Source organism: Peromyscus maniculatus, chromosome 2 (assembly GCF_049852395.1).
Source record: "Peromyscus maniculatus bairdii isolate BWxNUB_F1_BW_parent chromosome 2, HU_Pman_BW_mat_3.1, whole genome shotgun sequence".
In the NCBI taxonomy this organism is placed as follows: Eukaryota; Metazoa; Chordata; class Mammalia; order Rodentia; family Cricetidae; genus Peromyscus; species Peromyscus maniculatus.
Window position 1 is genome coordinate 164,597,034 of NC_134853.1, and position 24,269 is coordinate 164,621,302.

The following is a 24,269-nucleotide window of genomic DNA, read 5'->3' on the forward strand; positions in this document are numbered from 1 at the left end:
ACAAACTGCTGAGGAGAGGGCCTTGGTATCATAAAGCTGCTTACACAACACAACACAACTTCTGAGCTACTTGAATCTGTCTGGGATAGGTACTCTTGAGAACAGGGTGTGTAGACAACCATGAACTGGTAGAAAGGCCCAGGAACAGGCAGACAAAGCCCACTGCCAAGGTGTAATGGCACAGGCACACGTGACTTCCCCAAAGAAATGACTATGCAGACGCTAAAAAAGAGGTCAAACCTAGCAATTTGGCAGATTCTACGCAAATGTAGTCTCTTTGGGGGGTGGGGGGATCCCATATCACATGCTTTAAGACTAACCTAAAGCAAAATAAATCTATATCCAAAGGTGGGGAGAAAATTGTCATAAAGGAGAAAATCAAATCCGACAATCTTCTCCTTCGGTGAAAATGACTCTCCGACAGGAAACTGCCATTCCCTTGTTTGTTTTTCAGCACCAGGGTTGAAGGTGCACATGTGAGGAGAGGACTCCATGTGCAGCCATGCCCGGGCCCTTTTCTCATGTGCACTGAAATCAGCCTTATTTTTCCATATGCTAACCTGTCACCAAGGCAGGTGGCTCCCGGGTTTGCCTGGCTGCTGTACTGCTCAGAATCGTCAGGAACTCACACATAAAACATCAAAGAAGCTGAAGCCGAGAAAGCACAGGAGGTTAAGAAAGGAAAGAAGAAACAGAAGCCTGCAGCAAGCCAACAGCTAAGGAACAGCAAAAACCACAGTAATGGTTCAAGACGGAAGACATATTAGTCTCCCACACACTCACTCACTCACTCATGTGTGCCCACGGTCTGCCCGGCCTGCCCTGCTGGGAAGGGTCCTGCCCTGCTGGGAAGGGTCCTGCCCTGCTGGGAAGGACTGCCTGAGACTCAGGCAGCAAAGCACCTGAAGGAGGTAGGCATTTTCGAAGCCAGCATGCCACTCATTGATTCCAGGCAAACAATTTTCAGGCTTATTCATGGATGGCTCACCCCAAAATTGCTCACCTCACACTGGCCAAAGATCTATTCACTAACACTGGAGTGAACTCAGGCATCAGGCATTTCCGAGCCATCTCTGTTGACTACAGGTTCTCCTCCTTCTGCTCCAGGTTATTTAAAGGCCAGGCTGACTGGGGCTCAAAAGCAGCGGGGCGTTGAAGGGCAGAGTCCTTGCACAACAGTCTGACTTTCTGACTCCCCTGGGCCTACAAGCTCCAGGCCTCTGCTCCTCGGACTCACCCACCTGGAGTGTGGCGACCCCTCCTGTGCAACCCACTGAGACCCTTTTCTGTTCACTCAAAAGCCACCCAGAGGAGCTTTCCCCAGACCGACAGACAAAACAAAATGCTCCTCTCCTATGGACCCAAAAAAGTGCATAATGTAACTTTTTTGTAATTAAACACAGATTTTTCACAGTGTCACCCAGACTAGCCTGGAACTTATTATGTACCCCAGACTTGCCTCCAACTCACAGCAATCCTGCTGCCTCATCCTCTTGAGTGCTGGGATGGCAGGAGCCAGCCCTCACATCCGGCTACTGCCTCTAGCTGAAGTGCAACCATTTGGCGATGGCTGCCTTGTGTTGCTGTGTAGTTTGCCTCCCCAACAGGTTAGTGGCTCTGAGGACAGGGACTTTACCGGCTGAGGGGGACAGTGACAGTGACAGCACCCACCACTTAGATCTTACTGTGTGCCAAATACTTCTTCGTTATCCCTCTTTTCCCCAAACAGTGAGCCTCAAACTCAGGCCCTCCTAATCTCCCACCCACTCGGGCAAAGTAAGTGTTCTACCACCAAGCTATAACCACAGCCCCTTTATTATCTCATTAAAAAATATAGATTTACCAAGAATTTGGAAGAGAACAAAAAGGGATACATGGGAGGGTTTAGAAGAAGGAAAGGGGGAGCTGGGGAGATGGCTCAGAGGTTAAGAGCACTGGCTGCTCTTCCAGAGGTCCTGAGTTCAATTCCCAGCAACCACATGGTGGCTCACAACCATCTGTAATGAGATCTGGTGCCCTCTTCAGGCGGAAAGGGTATAATTATAATCTCAAACAGATAAAAGAAGTATTTTTTAAATATTTAATACATGTGGTGGTTTAAATAAAAATGGCCTCCATAGGCTCTTATATTTGAAAATCTGGTTCCCTAGGTGGTGGACTGTTTAGGAAAGATTAGGAGGTATGGCCTTGTTGGAGAAGGTGTGTCACAGGGGTGGGCTTTGAGGTTTCAAAAGCCCATGCCTGGCCCAGTCTCTCTGTCTGCAACTTGCAGATCAGATGTGAGCTCTCAGCTCCAGTTACTGCATGATGCCTACTGGCCTGCTCCCATGCTTCCCAAGCCCTCAATTAAATGCCTTCTTCTATTAGTTGCCTTGGTTTCGTGTCTCCTCAGAGAGACAGAACAGTAACTAAGACAACACACTCTAATCTGTAATTTTATTGTATGTGTATGGACGTTTTGTATGGACGTCTGTCTCTGTGCCACTTCTGTGCCTGGTGCATGTAGAGCCTGAAGAGGGCACCATATCCCCTAAAACTGAGACAGACAGTTGTGAGCTACCAAGTGGGTACAGGGAATTGAACCTGGGTCCTTTGGAAGAGCAACCAGTGCTCTTAACTGCTGAGCCATCTCTCCAGCCCATGTATTATCTCACTCAATCTTCATAACAAGGCAAAGAAATATTACAAGTTGAGTTATCCCCTCTATGGGATGCTTGGGATTTCACATATTTCAGGTTTGGGGGATTTTCAGATTTTAAATTATTTACATAGATTTTACTGGTTGAGCATTCCCAAACAAAAATAAAAAGTTCAAGGCCGAGGTTGTAGTCCCATAGGTAGAATACTTTCTCTCTCATGCTTGGAGCCAGTGGGTCCATCCCAGGACTGCAGACTGGAAGTGTGTACACCTGTAAGCCCAGTACTTGGGATGTGAGGGGAGGAGATCAGAAAGTCAAAGTCATCCTCAGCCACACAGCAAGTTTGAGGCCGGCTGGGCTATTTAAAGAATCCAGAGGTTAGAGATGGCTAGAGAGGGTAAAGCCGACTGCCACCAGGACTAACAACCGAGTTTGATCCCTAGGATCACACTATGGAAGGAGAGAACTGACTCTCACAAGTTATCTTCTGACATCCACCTACTTCATATGGGGCACACCCCACCCCAATCAACCAATTAATTAATATAATGGAAAGAAAGGGGGGAGGGGGAGGAAGGGAGGAGAGTGAAGAAGGAAAACTAAATTTTAAAAATATTCAAAATTCAATGAAAAAAAATTAAAAGCTGGGCAGTGGTGGTGCATGCCTTTAATCCAGCACTCGAGAGGCAGAGGCAAGCAGATCTCTGTGAGTTCAAGGCCACACTGATCTACATAGTGAGTTCCAGGACTACACAGTGAAACCTGTCTCGAAAGAAAAAAAAAATTCAAAATGCAACCACTGTGCTCCAACATCAAAGGCTTTTTGAGCTCTGTCAATACTAAAGTGCTCTAAGTTTCAAAACATTCCAGACTAAGGTTACTCAACGTGAATATCAGTTTCTCAACTTTAAGATGAGAAAATGAGGCTTAGCAGACAATCAGTTTGCTCAGAAACCTCAGAGCTGGTTACGTGGTAGCACTAGAGGTCGTAGGTCTGTCTGCCCTGGGGTGGAAAGAGGGTGGAAAAGGCCTTTAGTGGCCACTCACATCACATGCAGCTTGTAAGTGATGAAAGCCTGACTCTTGGGTGCTTTTCCTGCCGCATCCTTTGGTATCAGTCCCAAGCCTAGAGCACACGCCTTTAATCCCAGCACTAGGGAGGCAGAGGCAGGCGGATCTCTGTGAGTTCGAGGCCAGCCTGGGCTACAGAGTGAGTTCCAGGATAGGCTCCAAAAGCTACACAGAGGAACCCTGTCTCAAAAAAAACAAAAAACAAAACAAAAAAGTCTTTTTTTTTCCTTTTTTTCCCCCTTTTGCACCTTCCAGGCAGTCCAGCCACAAGACCCCACTATCAGTCCAGACACCAGAGCACTGTCTCCTTTGTGTCTCCCCATACATTTACAACAGCAAATATTCACTACTAGATCAGAATTAACAGTCTCATGACCGTCTAGCACCCTGTGCCTTCAATCCCTATTCAACTACGTCAAGACCAACACACCCTGTCAGCTCCTCTTGTTACCAGTGCCTCAGTTCACAATGATTCTCCACATGCTGCGGTGTGCTGTGGATTCTTAGTAAAGGGGGCACGTTCTTTCATAACTAACACCAATTATGAAAGAAAAACATTCCTCACGGTTTCATCCCATGATCTTTTGTTTGTTTGTTTGTTTGTTTGTTTGTTTGTTTGTTTGTTTGTTTAATTCAAGGTCTGTCTACATAGATAGCCCTAGTGTCCTGAAATTCACTATGCAGAGCAGCTATCTGCCTCCCCCTGCCTCTCCACTGCTAGGACTGGAAGATGCCCCACTCCAGCCAGCTTCATCCCATATAGTTAAAAGCCAGAGAGAACAGTCCTTAAAGAGGGTGTAAGAAAGGTTACCCTAAAGCAACAAAATGATGCATGCAGATATTACAAGACATGTTCTGCTGAACGGAGACAGAGGAGGAGCAATGGGGGAGTGGGTAGCGGGGAGGCAGGGGTAAGGAACAGGAGGACAGGAGGAAAAGGAAACTGATCGGGATGTAAAATAAATTTTAAAAAGTAATTAATTAATTAATAAAAGATGTATTCTGTCTAAGCTGTGTGTGGTGGCACATATCTATAATCCCAACACTTGGGAGGCAGAGGCAGGAGGATCAACTCCAGTTTGAAGTTGGCAGAGACTTCATAGTAAGTGTCAGGCTCAGCCAGGGCTACAGACTAAAAAATACCAGGAAGGGCCAGGGTGATGACTCAGAGGGTGAAGGTGCTTCCTGCCCAGCTTGAATATGAGCCTTTGAACATACACGGTGGAAAGAGAGCCAACTCCCAAAGGTTGTCCTCTGACCTCCCCACACATACTATGGCATGTGTGCCCACAAACATACAAAAGTTATAAATGCAACTTTAATCTTTTTTCATTTATTTAATTTCTATGTGTGTTGGTATTTGGCCTGCATGTCTGTCTGTGTGAGGGAGTCAAATCCACTGGAATTTGAGTTACAGACAGTTATGAGCTGCCATGTGGATGCTGGGAATTGAATCCAGGTCCTTTGGAAAAGCAGCCAATGTTCTTAACCACTGAGCCATCTCTCCAGTCTCCTTCCCTCCTTTTTTTAAGTCAGGGTCCCACATATAGACCAGGCTGGCCTTGAACTCACGGAGTTTCACCTGCCTCTGCCTCCAAAGTACTATGATTAAAAGGACACATAACCACACCTGGCACTTAAATTAAAATATATATATATTCTGCCTAGAAGTGCTGAGATTAGAAATCTGTCATTAGTAAATCTAGAGATACATCCCATGCCTTAAAGCTCCATCAGTTCATCTTTGTCAGCAAACAATATGTCACCACCTCACTCTGGAGACAACAGCTCTTAACCAGTGAAGTTGAGTCTGCAATGCTCTCTAGGCCTGTTACCTGCAGCGTTGAGGTACCCGGGCACATCAGTAATACTCATCACTTTTGCTTCCCACTAGCTTCCTTAAAAGAACAGAAGGGAGCCGGGCGGTGGTGGTGCACGCCTTTAATCCTAGCACTCAGGAGGCAGAGCCAGACGGATCTCTGTGAGTTTGAGGCCAGCCTGGCTACCAAGTGAGTTCTAGGAAAGATGCAAAGCTACACAGAGAAACCCCATCTCAAAAAACCAAAAAAAAAAAAAAAGAACAGAAGGGAAAGCAGGACAGAGGAGATTACATTTCTGTCTCTAAAGTTTAGTGGGTAGCTGTTTAGCCATGACCTTGAAGCACTGCCCCTAGTGAGGCAGGGGCGTGGCCACTCAGGACCCTTAAGACCTGGGATGCACGTGGTTGTTCCCTCATTGTTTTGGATGCTGGAGACAGACCAGGCTAAAGAACAGCGTGAGCCTGTGCCTCAGCCCTCCAGGACCCTGCAATAACTCCTCTGCTCTGTCTTTTCTGTATGTTCTGTATTTTCTGTTTTCCCTCTCTAATAAATTCCTTGGTCCTTTAAGCAGACTCCGTGGATTGCTAGCAACATCTGGACCATTACTAAAGGAAGAAGGGTGTACAGGACAACTAAAGCACACTAGCTCCCACAGCCACCTCACCCAATCCTGAGGAGCCTAGGGGTGGGAACCTCCTGGAACACAGCTCTGGTCCTGCTCTCAAGAGTGTCAAACCCAGGAGTCACTGCTATCCCCTCCAGCCTGGGCCTGGGCAAACCCTATTCCCAGAACACTGGGCCTCCTTCCTCTCCACAAGCTTTGACTTTGCATGCTGGAAGCCAAACTATCTTCTTCTTGAGGCAGAGTCTTACTTTGTATCCCTGGCTGGCTTAGAACTCCATATGTAGAACAGGCTGGCCTGGAACTCACTATGTAGACCAGGCTGTCCTCAAACTCATAGAAATCTACCTGCCTGTGTCTCTCAAGTACTGGGATTAAAGGTGTGTACCATGCCTAGTTCAAATTTCATATTCCTTTTCTACACATATTAAACATTTCCACATTGAGCTGGGCAAGGGAATTTAAATTTTTAAAAAAGGAAAAGAGGAAAGTTGCCGTTTTCCAATTCCCACATCAAATCACAGAACTGAGCACACCAAGTGCAGGCCAGCAAAGGCTACCATGCCCCAAACCTGGAGTACTTTACTTCTAAGCAAGAGAACAGGCTGGGGCTACAGCTCAGTGGCAGGACACCAGCCTAGCATCCACAGGTCCGCGTTCAATTCCTAGAACCAAAGCCAACTTAAAAGAAGAAACTACTAAGTAAAACAAGTTCTCAAAAATTCCCTCAAAGACCTCGAAGTAAAATACTTTAATAAAAATTGTAGTAGATGGCTATGTTGTGTCTATGTTAGGAGTGTTTCCATGTAATCCTTACAGCAACCATGGGAGGAATAGCGCCCTCTTTTGCTAAAGAAGATGTGACTCAAAATTTCAACACTGTTGGCCGGGCAGCAGTGGCACACACACTTTAATCCCAGCACTCGGGAGGCAGAGGCAGGTGGATCTCTGTGAGTTTGAGGCCAGCCTGGTCTACAGAGCGAGATCCAGGACAGGCTCCAAAACTATACAGAGAAACCCTGTCTCAAAAAAAACAAACTAAAAAAAATGTCAGTATTATCTAGCTAATAAGTAACTGCATTTGAAGCCAAAGTCAATGCCACTATCATGACATAGCACCTGCCTACATAAAACCCCATAAAGCTAAAACCTAACTGGGGTAAAGCAGTCACCAGCAATATGTCTTGTTTTGCTTTTAAAAAAAAAAATTAGCTGGGCATAGTTGCACACACCTTTAATCTTAGCATTCAAGAGGCAGAGGCAGACAGATCTCTGAGTTCAAAACCAGCTTATCTTTATGCTCAGTTCCTAGCTAGACAGCCAAGATTATACAGTGAGACCCTGCCTCAAAAAATTAGATGGAAAGTGTCAGAGAAAGACTCCCCAAGTTGGCTTCTGGCCTCTGAACACACCCCTGAGCTCTCACTTGTGCACAAACATGGGTATTACCCCACACACACACACACACACACACACACACACACACACACACACAAAGCCACAGGTAAACTATGGCAGGTGAGGTGACTCAGTGGGTAGGGGCAGGTGCCAGGAAGGCTGTTAATGTGAGTTTGACACTCACCCCCAGAACCCACATGGTAGAAGAACCAACTTGCACAAGTTGTCCTCTGACCTCCACACGGGCACCATGACACCTGCATTACCTTCCCACACATAAACAAATGATGTAAATTTTAATTTAATTAATTAGTTAGGAAAGGAAGGGAGGGAGGGAAGGGGAGGGGAGGGGAGGGGGAGGGGAGGGGGAGGGGAGGGGAGGGGAGGGGAGGGGGAGGGGAGGCAGACAGGCAGACAGACAGACAGACCATACCTTACTGAAGAGAAATGAGTGTGCTTACCTTTGAGAAGTGCAACTGAAAGCTGGTCAGTGTTCAGGTTATTGACATATTTCCCCAAATAGGTATTAAGAACCCAGGCCACAAGACCTTCCAACATGACTATTTCCTCTGGAAAAGGTGCTTAGAAATCATGGATCAGTCTTTATTTCTCTCTCTCATGGTCACAGAATCTATAAAAGAAAAAAAAAAGGGAAATTAACAATAGCATGGCTGGGTGTGGTGGCACATACCTTTAAGCTCAGCACTCCATAGGCGAGGCAGACAGATCTCTGTGAGTTCAAGGCCAGCCTGGTCTAGACTTCCAAGCCAGCCAGGGATAAATAATGAGTCCCTGTCTCAAAAACAACAACAACAACAACAAAACAGAACCTGGATGTATTTCTACTGTTGACTTCCTGCTCTGCCAGCCTGCAGGTGGAAGAATGCAAGGGGCAGGCTTACAGAGATGAGGGAGAATGCAAGACCAGCACCACACTGGTCTTCTTCAGCTACAGGGAAGGTCACTCAGAAACTTACTGAAAATCACTGCAGTTTGACTGTGCCTTTTTAATTAACTGTTCTCTGAAATACTTCCTTTGGGGACTAGACTTGGGATCAGATTGCCCTAGTCAGGGTTTTTCACAGGACCAATCTGGCAACATCTGAAGACATTCCTTTTTTTTTTTTTTATTCTTTGTGTATGTATGTGCACCATATGCATGCAGGAGCCTGTGGGGGCCAAAAGAGGGCGTAAGGTCCCCCTGGAACTGGAGTTACAGAAGGCTATGAGCCTTCATATGGGTGCTGAGAACTAATCCCAAATCCTCTGCAAGAGCTAGTGTTCTTAACTCCCCCACAAGCATCTCTCCAGCTCTGTGGAGACATTTTTGATTATTTTTACTTCAGATGCTGCTGTGGCTATCTTGTGAGGAGGGACTATGGAAACTGCCAGACATCTTACAATGCCCACGACAACCGCACAGAGCAAAGACTCATCCAGCCCAAATGCTAAGAAGCAGGAACCTAGATCAAAACAAAAATGTCCAAGAAGCTATGTGGATGAAATTCACACTCTACAACACTAGTTAAGGTGTCCTAATTAAAATTTGCAAATTTATTCATTAGGCTCATTCATAAAATCATCTAAATGGGAGGAAAAGGCAGTGCTTTATCGCTATTTTTTTTTCCCCAGACCAGGGTCTCATATATCAAAGGCTGGCCTTGAACTCACCATATAGCTGAGGATATAGCCTTGAACTTCTGACTCTGGAGGTGCTGGGATTACAAGTGCGCACTACCACATCTGGTTTATGTGGTGCTGAGAATTGATCCTAGGGCTTCAAGCATGCTAGGCAAGCACCCTACCAACTGAGCTACATCTCCAGCCCTACCATTAAACATCCAATAATGTTGACCTAATGAAGTATCTTAGCCAAACACCAGAAATTCTCTGGTTATGGGTTCTGTATTTAGATTCACAATTGCTTGTCATAATAAGTGGTATAATATTGTGCTTACCAGTATTATAAAAAAATAATAATAATTATTCTTTTAAACACATACTTAATAAGCACTCTAAAGCTTATCAAAATATTGATTGACACTTAAAGTCAGTTTTCATTTCATCTGGTGTAAATATAACTATGATACCTTGTTTTTGTTTTTGTTTTTTGAGACAGAGTTTCTCTGTATAGCTTTGCAACTTTCATGGAACTCACTCTGGAGACCAGGCTGCCCTTGAACTCACAGCGATCCACCTGCCTCTGCCTCCCAGTGCTGAGATTAAAGGTGTGTGCCGCCGCCGCCGCCGCCGCCGCCGCCGCCGCCGCCGCCGCCGCCGCCGCCGCCGCCACCACCACCGGCATAACTATGATACTTTAGCAAATATTTGTAAAAGGTTTTGCTTGGGGGGCTGGAGTTCATTGGTTAAGAGCACTGGCTGTTCTTCCAGAGAACTAGGTTCAACCAATTCTCAGCACCCACATGGTGGCTCACAACCATCTGTAGCTCCAGTTCCAGGGTATCTAATGCCCTCTTTGGTCCTCCATGGGCACCAGGCACCCACGTGGTGCACAGACATTCATACAGACAAAACACTTATAATATAAAAAAAAATTTTTAAAAAGTTTTTGCCTAAGGTTATAGAGATGATTTTTACTATTATGTTTAAAAAAAAAAAAAAAAGGTTAACATGAGGGCCATCCAAATAGCTCAGAGGGTAAAGGCACCTGCTGCAGAAGAGGGCCTGAGTTCCATCCCCAGGACCCACAGGAAGGAGAGAACTGGTCCAGAAAGTTGTCCTTTGACCTCCACATGCAAGCTGTGGTATGGGGCACACCCACACACAGACTCAAATGCATATACACACAATAAATAAACAGATTTTAAAAAAAAGGTTAACATGAGAGAGACTGAAACAAACAAACAAAAGAGGTTTAAGTGGGAGTCAAGAATGTTGGCACACGACTTTAATCTGACTGGGAGGCGGAGGCAGGTGGATCTCTATGAATATGAGGCCAGCGTGGTCAACACAGAGTTCCAGAACAGCTCAAAACAAACAAACAAAAACAAAAGTTTAAGTGGGTTCTCAGATGACTGGGTCAATGGATTCCAATTAGAACTGTGAGCTGTAAATCTTGCTCTAGGCCATTCACGTTCATCACCAGCCACCACACCAGACATTCCAGATTTCCTGTGGCATGTGTCCCACTTGGAACCAGACTATTTTCAGGATCCTTTCCAAGGACTTTGCCTGATGAGTAGTGATTTATCTTAGTGCCAGAAGATACACTCACCCCAAGGAAAAGGCTATCAACACAAAGAAGACCCAGAGCAAAAGCCCTTAAGAGTTAACCCAGTCTCCAGGGAAGACTGACTTACTTGTCAGTAATATCTAGCACTTCCATGCAAGATTTATTTGTTATCAGGGACAGTTAAAAATCAATTAACTATTCAGGGTGGTGGTACACAATTTTATTCCCAGCACAGGGAGGCAGAAGGAGTTTTGAGTTTTAAAGTCAATCTGGTCTATATCTACATAAGGAGTTCCAGGCCAGCCAGGGCACATAGTGAGACCCTGTCTAGATAATAGTATTATTAAAACATTCTGCAGAATACTTGCCTTAGTTCTTCCAAAAGATTTTTTTTAATGCTCCAGACATAAAACTAAGAAACTGGGGGAGACTCTTCAGTATTTGTTTAAAGAGATCACAAAAGCAAGTTTATATTTTTAATCAAAAATGCTTCACGGTGTAAGTAAAAGAGACATTTCTCCATTGTCATTTTAAAAACGTAAATCTATTAAAACACAGAGTGAAACTGACTAGCCTGTTTTACTATGTGAGCCTCCGACAGTCCTGGGCACCCAGCCAAGGCTGGAGTACGCTTCATTTTTGTTATTGCCATTAATTTCAGCCCTAAATGTCAACTCTCCCTGAAGTGTCAACTCCAGATGTTTTCCCAGTAAAGAGAAACCAGTGTCAAGCCAGCATGATGTCTCAAAGAGTGAAGGGACTTGCTACCAAGACTGAAGACCTGAGTGTAATCCCCAGAACCCACATGGTGGAAAGAGAGAACAGATTCCTACAGGTTGTCCCTCTGACCACACACACACACACCAAATAAATGTAAAATAATTTTACTTTTTCAGCACACTACTGTCATTTTGTACCCAAGTTCAGGCCCTACCGTACTTTACTCTCTATGTGGAAGAATACAAAACACACGGTACAAAGACATGGACGGTTAGCGCCCTAAAATGTCCCTCTGCTCAGTAAATTGGGGCCCAAGCCAGAAAGCATCCATTAGCTGCTCTACGCATCTAGACCAGGCTTGAGGCCACTTCAAGGATTCCCTTAAGGAATCCGGTTTCAGGAAGGGCCGCCAGACTGGCCGGAATCCCAGAGTGTTTATATGCTCGGGTCCATCAGGACTTCTAGGCAGCTGTCCGGCAATAACCCCCACCTGGCTTCCCCGATCGGTGTGGCAGGTGACACTGAGGATCTGAACTCGCCCACAGCCTGGGCAGACAGCCGGACATGACCTTGAGCCAGGCCCCTCCCGAGAGGAAGCCAGACCCGGGAAGGGGAAGCAGCCAATTGAACCCGGGGAGTCCTTTTGCGAGGCAGCTAGGACTGAGAGCTGAGGGATCCCAGGAGCTCTGCCTCAAGGGGACAACTCCGAGCAGGTGTCAGGCTAGGGGTCCACAGGAATGCAAAGCTTCCCTTGCCTTCCCCTATCTCCACCGGCTGTCACAACCCCCAAGCCTGGCTGCAGCAAGGGACAGAGCCACCAAACCCGGAGAAGACGGCTCTCTAAGTTAGTAAGGAAGGCGAAGGGTCCCCTACCTGGAGGTGGAGAGGGGAAGGGGAGGGACCCCAGGGACCAGGCCTGATGTCCCCACCCAGAGGTGACCCCAGAGGGGATGGAGGCACTGTGGGATGGAATGACGCCCCGCTGGGGGTGTGCTGAAGGGACGGACACTTCGCACGTTGGGATCAGGCCTCGGGAGAAGTGACACCCACAATCCAGGGGTGTCGCCGGGCTGCAGGGGCCGGTGCCCCGAGCCCGGGCCTGGGGTGCCGGCGACACTCGGGCTCCGGGGTCCCCGCGAGGGCGCCCGGGCTCCGGGAGAGGCCGGCTGCCGCAGACCCCGAGCCGGGCCGTCTAAGCACAGCCGGGGCGATCGCGGTGGGCGCTGCTCGTGAGCCCCTCAGCCCTGCCCGCCACCCCCATACCTGTCGCTGTAGCTGTAGCTATCGCCGTCGCTGCCGCCCTAGCCCGGTTCTGCGAGGCGCTTCCTCTCAGCCACTCCTCAATGGCGCTGGCTGGAGCGCTAGACCCGACCAATCGAAAGGCTATGTGTCTGCGCCTGGCCAGCCGAGCGCCGAGCCGTCGATGGGGGCGCCCCCTAGCGTCCGCAGCCGCTCCTGCAGGGCTGCGGCCGCCTCCCAGGATGTTGGGGGCTTAATGTGCAACAACTCAATCAGCCCTGTTTCACAGATAGGTAAACTGAGTCACAGGAGCGTGTAGGGATATAAATGAACCTAGTTCAAACAGTATTGTGCCTTCGAAAACGCCCTGCTTTCCATCCACCTTCCATCTCACCCCACCCACAGGAACCCCTTGACCGTCACCGAAGTCTGTTATTCAAACCATGCCTTTTCTGCTTAAACCACCCACCCCACTATACACCTCCTGGACCGGCAAGATGGCTCACCCAGTACAGGAACTTGCAGCCAGGACAGATCACCTGAGTCCAATTTCTAGCACCCACATGGTGAAAGGAGAGCATTGATTCCCACAAGACGTCCTCTGCCTCTGTGTGCCTGACCATACATACACACAAAATAAATAAGTGCAAACGTTTTAACTAAAAACTATTTTCCTCCTTCCGAACACTCAGGAGGATTGATAGTTTGAAGCCAGCTTGGGCTACGTGGTGGTTGTGTGGGTGCTGCAAACCAAACTGTTCCTGAGCACAGAACCATGTCTCCAGCTGCTGTATTTCTTCACAGACCTTATTTGTTTATTTGTTTGCCCAGGCCGCCCTGAAACTCCCTATGTAGCTAAAACTCATCTTGAACTCCTGGCCTTCCTGCCTCCACCTCTGGAGAGCTGGAATTGCCATGTGAACCACCGTGCCCAGCTCTTCACAGAACTTAATGCTACATGAGACGATCTGTATCTGTCTAGTCCTTGGTTATCTTTCCTAACCCTGACAGCTACTCTAAAACAGATGCTTCATCTTTTCACAGTTGTTACCTCAGCACACACTGTCCGAGCTCCAGGTGACGGCACACACTTGCAACCCCAGCACTTGGGAGGTGGAAGCAGGGGAGGTAGGAATTCAGGGCCCTCCACAGCTACACAGCCAGTTTGATACCAGCCTGTACTACATGAGACCCTACCAGGAAGGAAGGGAGGAAGAGAGGGAGAGGAGGGGGGAGCGGGAAAGAGAGGAAAGGGAAGAAAGGAATTCTCCAGGGTTACCTCATTGGCCTAGTGAACAGCTAGGGCATTAATGAGACGTGCCTCTGGGTGTGTCTGTGAGGGCTTTTCCGGAGAGCATTAACTGAGGAGTAGATGAATGTGAGAAAGATGAGTCAGTTTCTCAGACTGAATAAAAAGGAGAAAAGCAGCCGGCGGAGAACAGCTCGGTGGGTAAGATCACTGCTACTCCTGCAGAGGACCAGAGTTTAGTTCTCAGCACCCCATCAGTTGGCTCACAACTGCCTGTAACTCCAGTTCCAGAGGATCCAACACCATTTTCTGGCCTCTAAGCATACTTTTTCACATGTTACATATACAGACAAACCGACACACATACATGCATGTAAATAATTTTTAAAACTTTTAAAGAAAAAAGAAAAAAAAGAGAGAGCTGAGCACCAACATTTCTCTTTCTCTGCTTCTTGTTATTGACATAGACCAAGTTGGCCCTATCACATGCTTTCTCCACCATGAAACTGTACCCCAAAATGTGAGCCCAAATTAACCCTTCCCCCTTATGATGCTGCTGGTAGGGTATTGGGCTACAGTGATGAGAAAAGGTAACCAACACAAAATGAATGAATGAATGAATGAGTGAATGAATGAATGAATGAATGAATGAATGAATGAATGGGTAAATGAACACTTCACTCTTCCATTATCCCAAAAAGAGCAAGGGCAGCATCTAAGGCTCACACAGAAGATGCAGGAAGCTGAATGTCAAGGCTGTAGCGACGGGTTCACCATAGTAATTATCCAGCCTCATAATGCTGCACTGATGTGGGTGACTGTGAGATGATGAGCTGACTCACTCCTAAGTGAGGCCTGGATTCCCAGGGACCTCTTAGCCTCTCAAAGCTGGGTCCTCCTCAGCAGCTTAGATGTGGGAACACAACCTGGGACTCTCCAGATGCGACTCTCCAGATGGAATGCAGGCTAGGTTGGTCAGCACAGATGTGGCTCTATCTGAAGAACATTTTTTTAATGCAGCTGTGGGGCTGAGGGAGGGGCTCACTGGGCCAGCCCTTGATTAGCATGTTCTAATAAATAAACAAGCACCTTTAGCCATCACTGTAGCTGTGCCCATAGTCTCACCTGCTTCAAAGGCTGAGGCAAGAGGAGACTCCAGCCCAGGAGTTTGAGGCTCGTTGGACAACATAGCAAGACCCCGTCTCAAACAAAACAAAGCCAGGAGCTGGGGAAATGGCTCATGAGTCAAGAACACCTGCTGCTCTTGCAGGGAAACCTGGGTTTGGTTCCCAGCATCCCACAACCATTGGTAACTCTAGTTCCAGGGGAACCTGATTGCCCTCTTCTGACCACCAAGGACACCGGGAATGCACATGATGCACATACATCCACGTAGGCAAAACACTCATACACATAAAACACTAAAAAGAAAAAAGGTTTTGCCAGGCAGTGATGGCTCACACCTTTAATCCCAGCACTTCAGGGGAAGAGGCAGGCAGATCTCTGAATTCAAGGCCAGCCTGATCTACAGAGTTCCAGGATAGCCAGGGCTACACAGGGAACCCCTTTCTTTCTTTCTTTCTTTCTTTTTTTTTCGAGACAGGGTTTCTCTGTGTAGCTTTGCACCTTTCCTGGATCTCACTCTGTAGCCCAGGCTTGCCTTGAACTCACAGAGATCCGCCTGCCTCTGCCTCCTGAGTGCTGGGATTAAAGGCCTGCACCACCTCTGCCTGGCTCCTTGAGTGCTTTTAACCTTCTGGAACAGTGCTGTTGAATAGACAGGAGCTCAAGCAGCAGAGACGGTTTTAAAATGTCAAGTAGCCAGATCAGAATGAGAGAAAAGAAAAGCATGAAATTCGGGTCAAAATTTGTATTGACCTCCAAGTATCCAAAACATAATTTTAACATGTAATCAGCATAAAAAAAGAAACATGACCCAGGATGTATATATGTGACCGCATAATGTGTCTAAGTGCTTAAAGAAGGAACCGTATCCTCCATCTCCAGCATCTAGTACTGACACTTATTTTGCAGTCTCAGGATGGACCTCCTTCTGATGCTCGGGTGCATCCTGTGCCTGGCAGCTACTGTGCTTAGAAGCCCAGGGCTGAGTTTGTAGTGAAAATAAAGAGAGCCCAGAGAGGGATGTCACTGTCACCCAGGGACATGGAAAAAGACAAATGACAGAGTGTAGCCCTTGGCTCAGAGGAGAGGTTCTGAGCTCTGGAAAGCAGAGGCCAGTCCACGTTCTCAGGACAATTCTGTAGTGGCATTGGGTCACAGCCATCTTTAGCTTAGAGTCCAGTGGTTCTCAATCTTCCTAATGCGTTAACAATTAACACAGTTCTTCATGTTGTAGTGAACCCTGACATAAAATTATTTTCGTTGCTATTTCATAACTGTTATTTTGCTACTGTTATGAATTACAGTGTAAATACTATCATGACCCACTGGTTGAGAAACTCTGGCTTTCTTATGCATTTCTAAGGAACTGGCTATCAGGAGCCTCCCACAGTCAGCAGCTTGCTACAAGCACCCAGCCCACTCCTTAGATAAGCACCACGCCTGACCAGCCCCACCAGCCAGGCTTCCTGGCCCTCCTCTGCAAAGCAGACAGTGGACGGCTTCCTTTCTCCCAGAACAGTCTCCCAGATGAAGTTACGCAAGCCTGGTTTCCCAACTCTAAGATCAGGCCACACTAGAACAGTTCCCACGCTCCTCTGTCATCTGAAAGTAAAACTCAACTGGCTGTACTGCGCTTCTGAGGCCATCCTACCCAACCCTTGCTCTCTCTCCTCATCCTCCCAGAGCTATCTCGCCTCCCAGCTCCACTAAGGCACCAACACTTCAGCCGTCCCACCCACCCCCACCCAGTCCCCTCGGCCCTTTGCCTCTTTTTTGTGTTTCTTCAAGGCCTCTTGCACATCCACACACACCTACACCCACCCCTCTGTATGTGTTTCTGACCGTAGCTCTTGGAAGTGACTTATCTGCTCTGTCTTCAGATGCTTTTCCAGAACCTTCACAGAAGACAGGCACAAACTAAGCTGTTGCTGTGAGCCAGGCATTTTCTCAAGCATTTTACAGGTAGGAACTCAAGCCAGCCTTCCCACTGAGGGAGATATTTTCTTAACCCCACTTTGCAGATAGGGACAACGGGCATCAATTGCCTGATACCAATCACACAGACAGCAAGTGAGTGAATGGGAGAGCCAAGATTCACTCCATGGCAGGTCAGCTTCGAGGACAGGAGGACACGGGTTCTGGCCACTGTTACTTCATCAGCATGTCCCGAGTAGCAGTGAGATGAGCCACAAAACCTAAAGAGCAAGCAGACGCTCCATCCCCACCGCAGCAGGCTGCTCACTCTAGCCTGAACAAAACAATGAGCAGGGGAGGCACCTGGCCTGTTAACTGGTGACTTCAGCCAGGTGGCTGCCTCAGTTGCCCCAAATGTGTGCCTTCTTGTACTTAATGACCCGATGCTTCCACTGTCTCTTCAATGGTGTGAGTCATAGCTAGGTCCCTGAGGCCCATCCTTAGTGCATGTTCAATGCCCAGCAGTGAAAGGAGGCAGATACTGAAGAGGCAACGACCCTTCCTTGCAGCCCTTTATCGGCTCCCAATCTAATGGGTTTGCTCGGTTCGTCCTCCCTCCCACTCAAGCTCTCCGGGCTTTCTCTAAATCTCTGTCTCTGTCTTAGGTAAGCCATAGCCTCAGACTCATTATGTAGCCAAGAATGGACTTCAACATCTTATTTTCCTAAGTGCTAGGATTACAGGGATGCACTACCACTCCTGGTTATAAGGGGCTAGGGATCAGCCCATGGCTTCAAGCTTTCTACCAACTGTGACACATCCTTAACTCTCAGCTCATCTCTTCATACATCAGTATCTCAAGGGGGTTAGGGCTGGTAGTAAGCCTATTTTAAAAATGGAGAAGCTCAAAGATTAGAACAATGTTGCCTATCAATGTCCTCTGGAGCTAACTAAAACCCAGGAGGTAAACAACTCAAAAGCTTCAGGAAGTCCCTGAAACTGACAAGCTACACTAGGTTCCTCCCTTCTTGTATCAGTTACTTCCTGGTACTGTGATAAAATGCCATGACCAAAGCAACTTATAGAAAGAAGAGTTTCTTTGGGCTTGTGGTTCCAGAGGGAAACTCCATAGTGGTGGGGGAGGCATGGCCACAGACGGTCAGAGTGGAAGGCTGAGCAAGCACATCTTCAACTGCAAACATGAAGCAGAGAAAGCAAACTGGAAGTGGGGCAAGGCTATGAACTCTCAAACTCCGCCTCCAATGATGTAATTCCTCCAGTAATGCTCCACCTCCACCAAGCACAAGCCATGTATTCAAACACTTCAGCCTATAGGAGATGTTTCTCAGTCTATCTACAGACTACAAAGAGACACATTCAGACCAGTCTGGCTGCCTGGAAGAGACACCTAGAACTGCAAGAGACACCTAGAGACTGGAAGAGACACCTAGAACTGCAGAGCTTCCTGCAGGCTGGGCAGTGAAATCCAGGGTTCCAGCTTTCATGAGCTGTCACTGCTGGGGTGAGCTTCAGCAATGCAACTGCCATTGAGTCATCTCTGCTCCTGTAGCCCCTCACCCACACTCCTGTAAGTAACCCCAATAAACATATTGGTTCCCCAAGTTGGACAGGTAGTATCCTTACCTTCACTATATGAGGTGAGTAGACACATCTCCCCAGGAATTAGCGTGCAATAAGTGGGTTGTCAAGCTGCAAGTTTACATGGGTCTCTCTGCAAGAGACAGGGCATGGGAAACCAGGGGTCATGGGTGATCTTTGCTGAGGACAGTCCAGCAGGGGAGACCACAGAAAAGCACAAGCTTGATGGAAGTTGTTAGAGTCGAGGGAGGGGCAGAGGCAGAACAGGCTGGTAGCTGTAGGTATGAGGGAATTGGGAGGATGGGAAACTAAGAAATCATGAGAATGGGAGGGAGGCCCTCCCCTGAGGGTCTGATTTGCATTTCTCACTGGCTGAGAGTCCAGGATTTCAACGTAGCAGTCAATACCCCTATGAGGGCTGGAGAGATGGCTTGGAGGGTAAAAGATCTTGCTGTGTAAGCACAAAGTCCCAAGTTCAAATCCCCAGAACCCACCTAAAAAGCCAGGTGTGGCCACATGCACACCTGTAACCCTGGTGCTGTCAGGGAGGGGAACAGAGATAGGAAAATTGCCGGGGCTTACTGGCTGCCAGCCTAGCTCCAGGTGACAGACTGTCTCAAAGTAGAGAATAAGGTGGAAAGTGATAGAACAGGGTACCCAGTATCCTTGTCTGACCTCTGTACTGCACACACACACACACACACACACACACACACACACACACACACACCTATGAGGACCATCTGCACCGAGACAATCCTCCCTTTGTGAGTGCTATCTCAACAAGAGTGTGCAAACACTTGACTACAATCTATACTGAGTGCCGAAATGCACATGACCTTTGAGTTTAAGCTTATAGGACTCCTCCTCACCCCTAAACTGCAGCGACAAACCTTATAATTTCATTTGCAGAAAGAAATGATATGTAGAAAAATAAGTAAACCAGCTCATAGTTTTTAACTTAATGTTTAAACCCTGTTTAATCTTTAAATCTGGTTGTAAATTATATCTTTTGAACAGTGTGATTTCAAATGGTAAAATCAAACACGCACGCACGCACGCACGCACGCACGCACGCACGCATGCACACATGTGCCTATAACACTTAAGAGTCACTCTTTCTGAACTCAGGACACCAGGAAGCAGAAAAAAGAACCAGATGGGAAGGGTCACTGGCATCTAGCTTCCACCTGCAGAGTCGGGGATGACGGGGATGACGGGGATGATGGGGATGATGAGGATGATGGGGGATGACGCTCTTTGACGCTCTTCTGCCTTAGCTTCCCTCTTTTCATCCAACCTGTCTGCCCCAGCAGGAGGAGGCCTGGTTCCTCCCTCCTCCCTTTGGCCTCTGCCCAGTCCCTTTCTGACCACTCACCCAAAATGGGTGTCCCCATCCCCCTGTCCCTCCTATCCAACACATCTTCATCTGTCTGATAATCTGTTTCTACCTGCTTTCCTGGACGGGCTTTGTTTTAGTAGCTGTCATATCCCAGAGCCTAGAAGGCAAGATCAGCTGAGAACATGGCCAGTACTCCCTCACATGGTCATCGGATTTGGCAAGGACTGCTTGCAGTATTTTATTTTACTTTGATTTTGAGACAGGGTGCCATGAATCCAAGCTGTCCTCCAACTTGGTATGTTGCCAAGGTGACCTGGAACTTCTGATCCTCCTGCCTCTGCTTCCTGAAGGCTGGGATTGCCAGCATGCACCACCACCACCACCACACCAGGTGGGGTTGGAACTCAAGGCTTGGTGCTTTCTAGGCAAGCCCTTTACCAACTGAGCCACACTCCTGCTCCCATTAACCATTTAGCCATTCACAGTGCCATGCAACCCTCACTGCCAACCATCTCCACAATTCTTTCTACATTGAGTAGTCACAACATCCCCAGTAGTGGCCTGCCGCCTGCTTCTCAGCCCCCAGCAGCCAGCATTCTGCTTTCCATCTGCAGATTTGACGCTTGTACATCTTTCGTGGAGGAGGAGTCACATGAGGTTATGTGACTGTCTTCATTCACTTACACGGCCCATTCATTCACTTACACGGTTCATTCATTCACTTACACGATTCATTCATGCCATAGTGCACAGCACAATTCCTTCCATTTGTTCATTTATACATACACATGCGCATACCTGTGTGTGTATAGGTGTGTATCTGAACATCTTCATGTGGGTGCTTCTTTTTTACTATTTTATGTGCATGAAAGTTTTTTTGCCTGCATGTGTGTCTATGCATCACATGCATGCAGTGCCTGTAAAGACCAGAAGAGGGTGTTGGGTCCCCTGAGAATGAAGTTACAGTTGATTGTGAGCTGCCCGTGTGGGTGCTGGGAATTGAACTTGGGTCCTCTGCAAGAGCAGTCCATGCTGTTAACCATGGGGCTATCCTTCCAGGGCATTTTGTTTTGCCTTGCTTTGTTTTGTTTACCTATTGGGTGCAGATTCAGGTCTTCATACTTACTCAATAAGCACCTCGCTTACTGAGCCATCTCTTCAGTTTCCGCTTCCTTCCTTTTTTAGCTTTTAATTTTTTTTTATTTTTATTTAAGTTGTGTGTGCATATGTACAATGTGTTGGTGGATGGCTGTGCATCATATGTATATAGATGTGTGCATGCATGTGTGTATGTGGAAGCCAGAGTTTGACATCAGGTGTCTTCTCTCTCTCTCTCTCTCTCTCTCTTCTCTCTCTCTCTCTCTCTCTCTCTCTCTCTCTCTCTCTCTCTCTCAGATTTTATTCTAACATACACAAACATGCATTTTTAAAAGACAGGATATCACTATATTTTTTATTTGTTTGTTAGTAATTTTTTTTTTTGAGACAAGATCCCACCATGTAACTCTGGCTAGCCTTGAACTCACTACATAGATCAAGCTGGCCTCAAACTCTACTTACCTCTGCCTCTCAAGTGCTAAGATCAAAAGCATGTGCCACCATGCCTGGCTCTGATTTTTATTATGTAAAGTTATGTGTATGGCATGTGCACATGAATGCAGGTACCCATGGAGACTAGAGGTGTTGGATCCCCTGGAGTTGGGATGCAGTAATCGATGCTTGTGATCCATCTGGTGTGATCATAGGGGTGCTGGGAATTGAATTGCTTGGGTTCTCTGCAAGAGCAGTATGCACTCTTAACTGCTGGGCCATCTCTCCAGCCCGCCCTTTTCCTTCTTAAGGGAGAACATCCCCATTGCATGTGTCATCTGCATTTTGTCTTTGTCTGTCATGGGTGCTACTCCCCTTGTCTCCATCTCTCACTTCTTGTGGACAATGCTGCAGTGTGTGATGATGTTCAATCAAATACCCATTCAGGCAGGCGTGCGTTTGCAGTGCTTCTGGGTAGGTATCGGGAAGTGACATTTCTGGATCATCTGATAGCTCTATGTTTGGTTTATTTTCAGTGCCTGTGATGGAATCCGGGGCTTGTTTCATACGTTTAGCTTTCTGAGGGACTTCTACACCATCTGCGCCAGCAGCTGCCCTGTTTTACAGCCCACCCACAGGGCGCAGGGTTTCACACTCTCCGCGTGTCACCAACTACTGTTATTTTCTGTTTTCTGGTGAGAGGTGGGATGTTGTTTTGCAAAAGGGACAAAAAGATCATTGTGTCTATAAGCAGACAGAGAAAACGCCGAGTCACCAAAGCAATACATTTGGTTCATGAGAGATGCCATGGGCTGGAGAGATGGCTCAGCAGTTAAAAGCAGTGGCTGCTCTTGCAGAGGACCCAAGCTCAATTCTCAGCACCCCTGTGGTGAATCACAGCCACCCTCTTCTGGTATCCCAGGACACTGCATGAATATGATCTACATACATGCAGGCAAACATTCATACACATAAAATAAAAATAAATAGATATTCGAGAGAGAAAGAAGGATATACAGAAAGTGTATCTCAGCCATGCTCACAGAGAAGCCAAGGACATGGGCCCAGGTGCAGGCATGGGGGAGGTGGACTTAGGAGCTCCAGACATTCCCTTTTCTTTCCGTTATTTTGTCAGTGAAACAGGGAGCCAGGTAACCCACCTAAAGATGAGGGAGGGGCAAAGCCAGGGCCCAGATTGAGAGGAGGTGGAGTGAAGGGACAGTGAGTGGGTGGTGGAGAATGAGTGGCCCCCTCCAAAGAATTTGGGGCACCCTATGACCATGTTACTCTTCAGGATCCTGAGATGAGGACACTCTCTGGGACTGTCAGGGTTGGTCCAGTGTCATCGGAGGTGTCTCTGTCATTGAGACATAGAGAGAAGGTGACTGAAAAAAATATCACACCACTCTGCTTTTCTGTTGGTTTGGGTCCGTTTGTTTTGAAAGGTTCTAATGCAACCAGATCTGGTCTCAGGCTCACTAGATAGCCAAGGATGACCTTGAACTCTTGATCCTCCTGCCTCCACCACCCAATGCTGGGATGACAGGTGTGCACCACCACGGCTCTCTTAACACAGGAGTCTTTGAACATGAGGGCGACTGTGGGAGTCAGTTCTCTCCACCATATGAGTCTTGGGGGTGGAATTCAGGTCCACCTTAGCAACAAGCTTAGCAACAAGCACTCTTACCTTTGCTAGACAGCAGGGGACACACAGGCACACAGGACACACAGACACACAGGACACACAAGCACACCCACACCTAGCTTCTGCTCTGAGTACACGTTCACGATGGTGGAACATGTTACCAATTAGAGGTGACTTTAGCTTCTGGCGGTGGGCATGCCTGGTGGTAGGCATGCCTCTGGCAGGAGCGTGGACATTTTTGAAGAGGAGCCCATCCCAGGATGCTTCCAAGCACTTTCACCATTTGTCTTAGTTTCTTTTCTGTTGTTATCATTAAAATGTCCCGACAAAATCAATTTAAGAAAGGGTCCAGCACACTGGCATCACAGCCTCAGGAGCTGGAGTTGCAGACAGTTCTGAGCCACCGTGTGGGTGCTGAGAATTGAACCCCAGTCCTCTGGAAGAACAGTCAGTGCTCCTAATGGATGAGGTATCTCCCATGCCTCCCCCATACCACCAAGTGCTAGCTTTTAAATGGCACCTCCCCTGCTTGAGTAGGTAGCTTGCTGGGAAAGCATGAGGCTTTCTTTCTTTCTTTCTTTCTTTCTTTCTTTCTTTCTTTCTTTCTTTCTTTCTTTCTTTCTTTCTTTTTTTTAATGCCGAATGCCATTTATTGAAGGAGGGAGGAGGTCTTAAATACAGGCTTACAGCACAATGGGAGAACCCCGGAGGGCAGAAGTTTGCTACCAATGTTTTACAATCTTGCATCTAAGCTGTTAACGCCCATTAGAAGCATACTTCAAATGCCACGGCCTGGATTCAGATGGCACACTTGGGGCAGGCTGTGGGATCACGTTCCTCACCGGCTGTATGCACCGTGTGCTTTGACCCACTTGGGATATGGCTCCACAGCTAGCCTGTCTAGCTTCTCTGTGATCATGCGTCTCAAAAATAACATCAATGATTGAGTCACAGTTTCTTTTTCCTTTCTTTTTCTATGCTTGGGCTTGAAGCCAGAGCCCGGCAGAATGTAGACAAGTGCTCTGTCACTAAGCTACGCCCACAGCCTTGGTATTTCAATTTTCAGTGGCAGATTTTTCAACAAAGAATTCATGAAGTTCTGGGCATGGTGATGCATGCCTTTTATCCCAGTACTTTGAAGGCTGAGGCAGGTAGATCTCTAT

The 24,269-nt window shown here is 47.4% G+C and overlaps 1 protein-coding gene across 4 annotated transcripts in view; it reads right to left on the reverse strand.

Moving 5' to 3' along the window:
• Nucleotides 1–12,855, reverse strand: part of Vps13d (vacuolar protein sorting 13 homolog D) — a 233,810-nt gene extending 220,955 nt beyond the window's left edge. For all 4 annotated transcript variants that reach the window (XM_076565634.1, XM_042272539.2, XM_042272538.2 and 1 more), the window contains exons 1-2: nucleotides 12,727–12,855; nucleotides 8,012–8,181 (exon numbers count right to left, since the gene is read on the reverse strand). In XM_076565634.1, the coding sequence (XP_076421749.1) occupies nucleotides 8,012–8,108 (97 nt within the window). In that variant the 5' untranslated portion in view covers nucleotides 8,109–8,181; nucleotides 12,727–12,855. The remainder of the gene's footprint in view (nucleotides 1–8,011; nucleotides 8,182–12,726) is intronic.
• Between the last annotated feature and the right edge of the window lie 11,414 nt (nucleotides 12,856–24,269).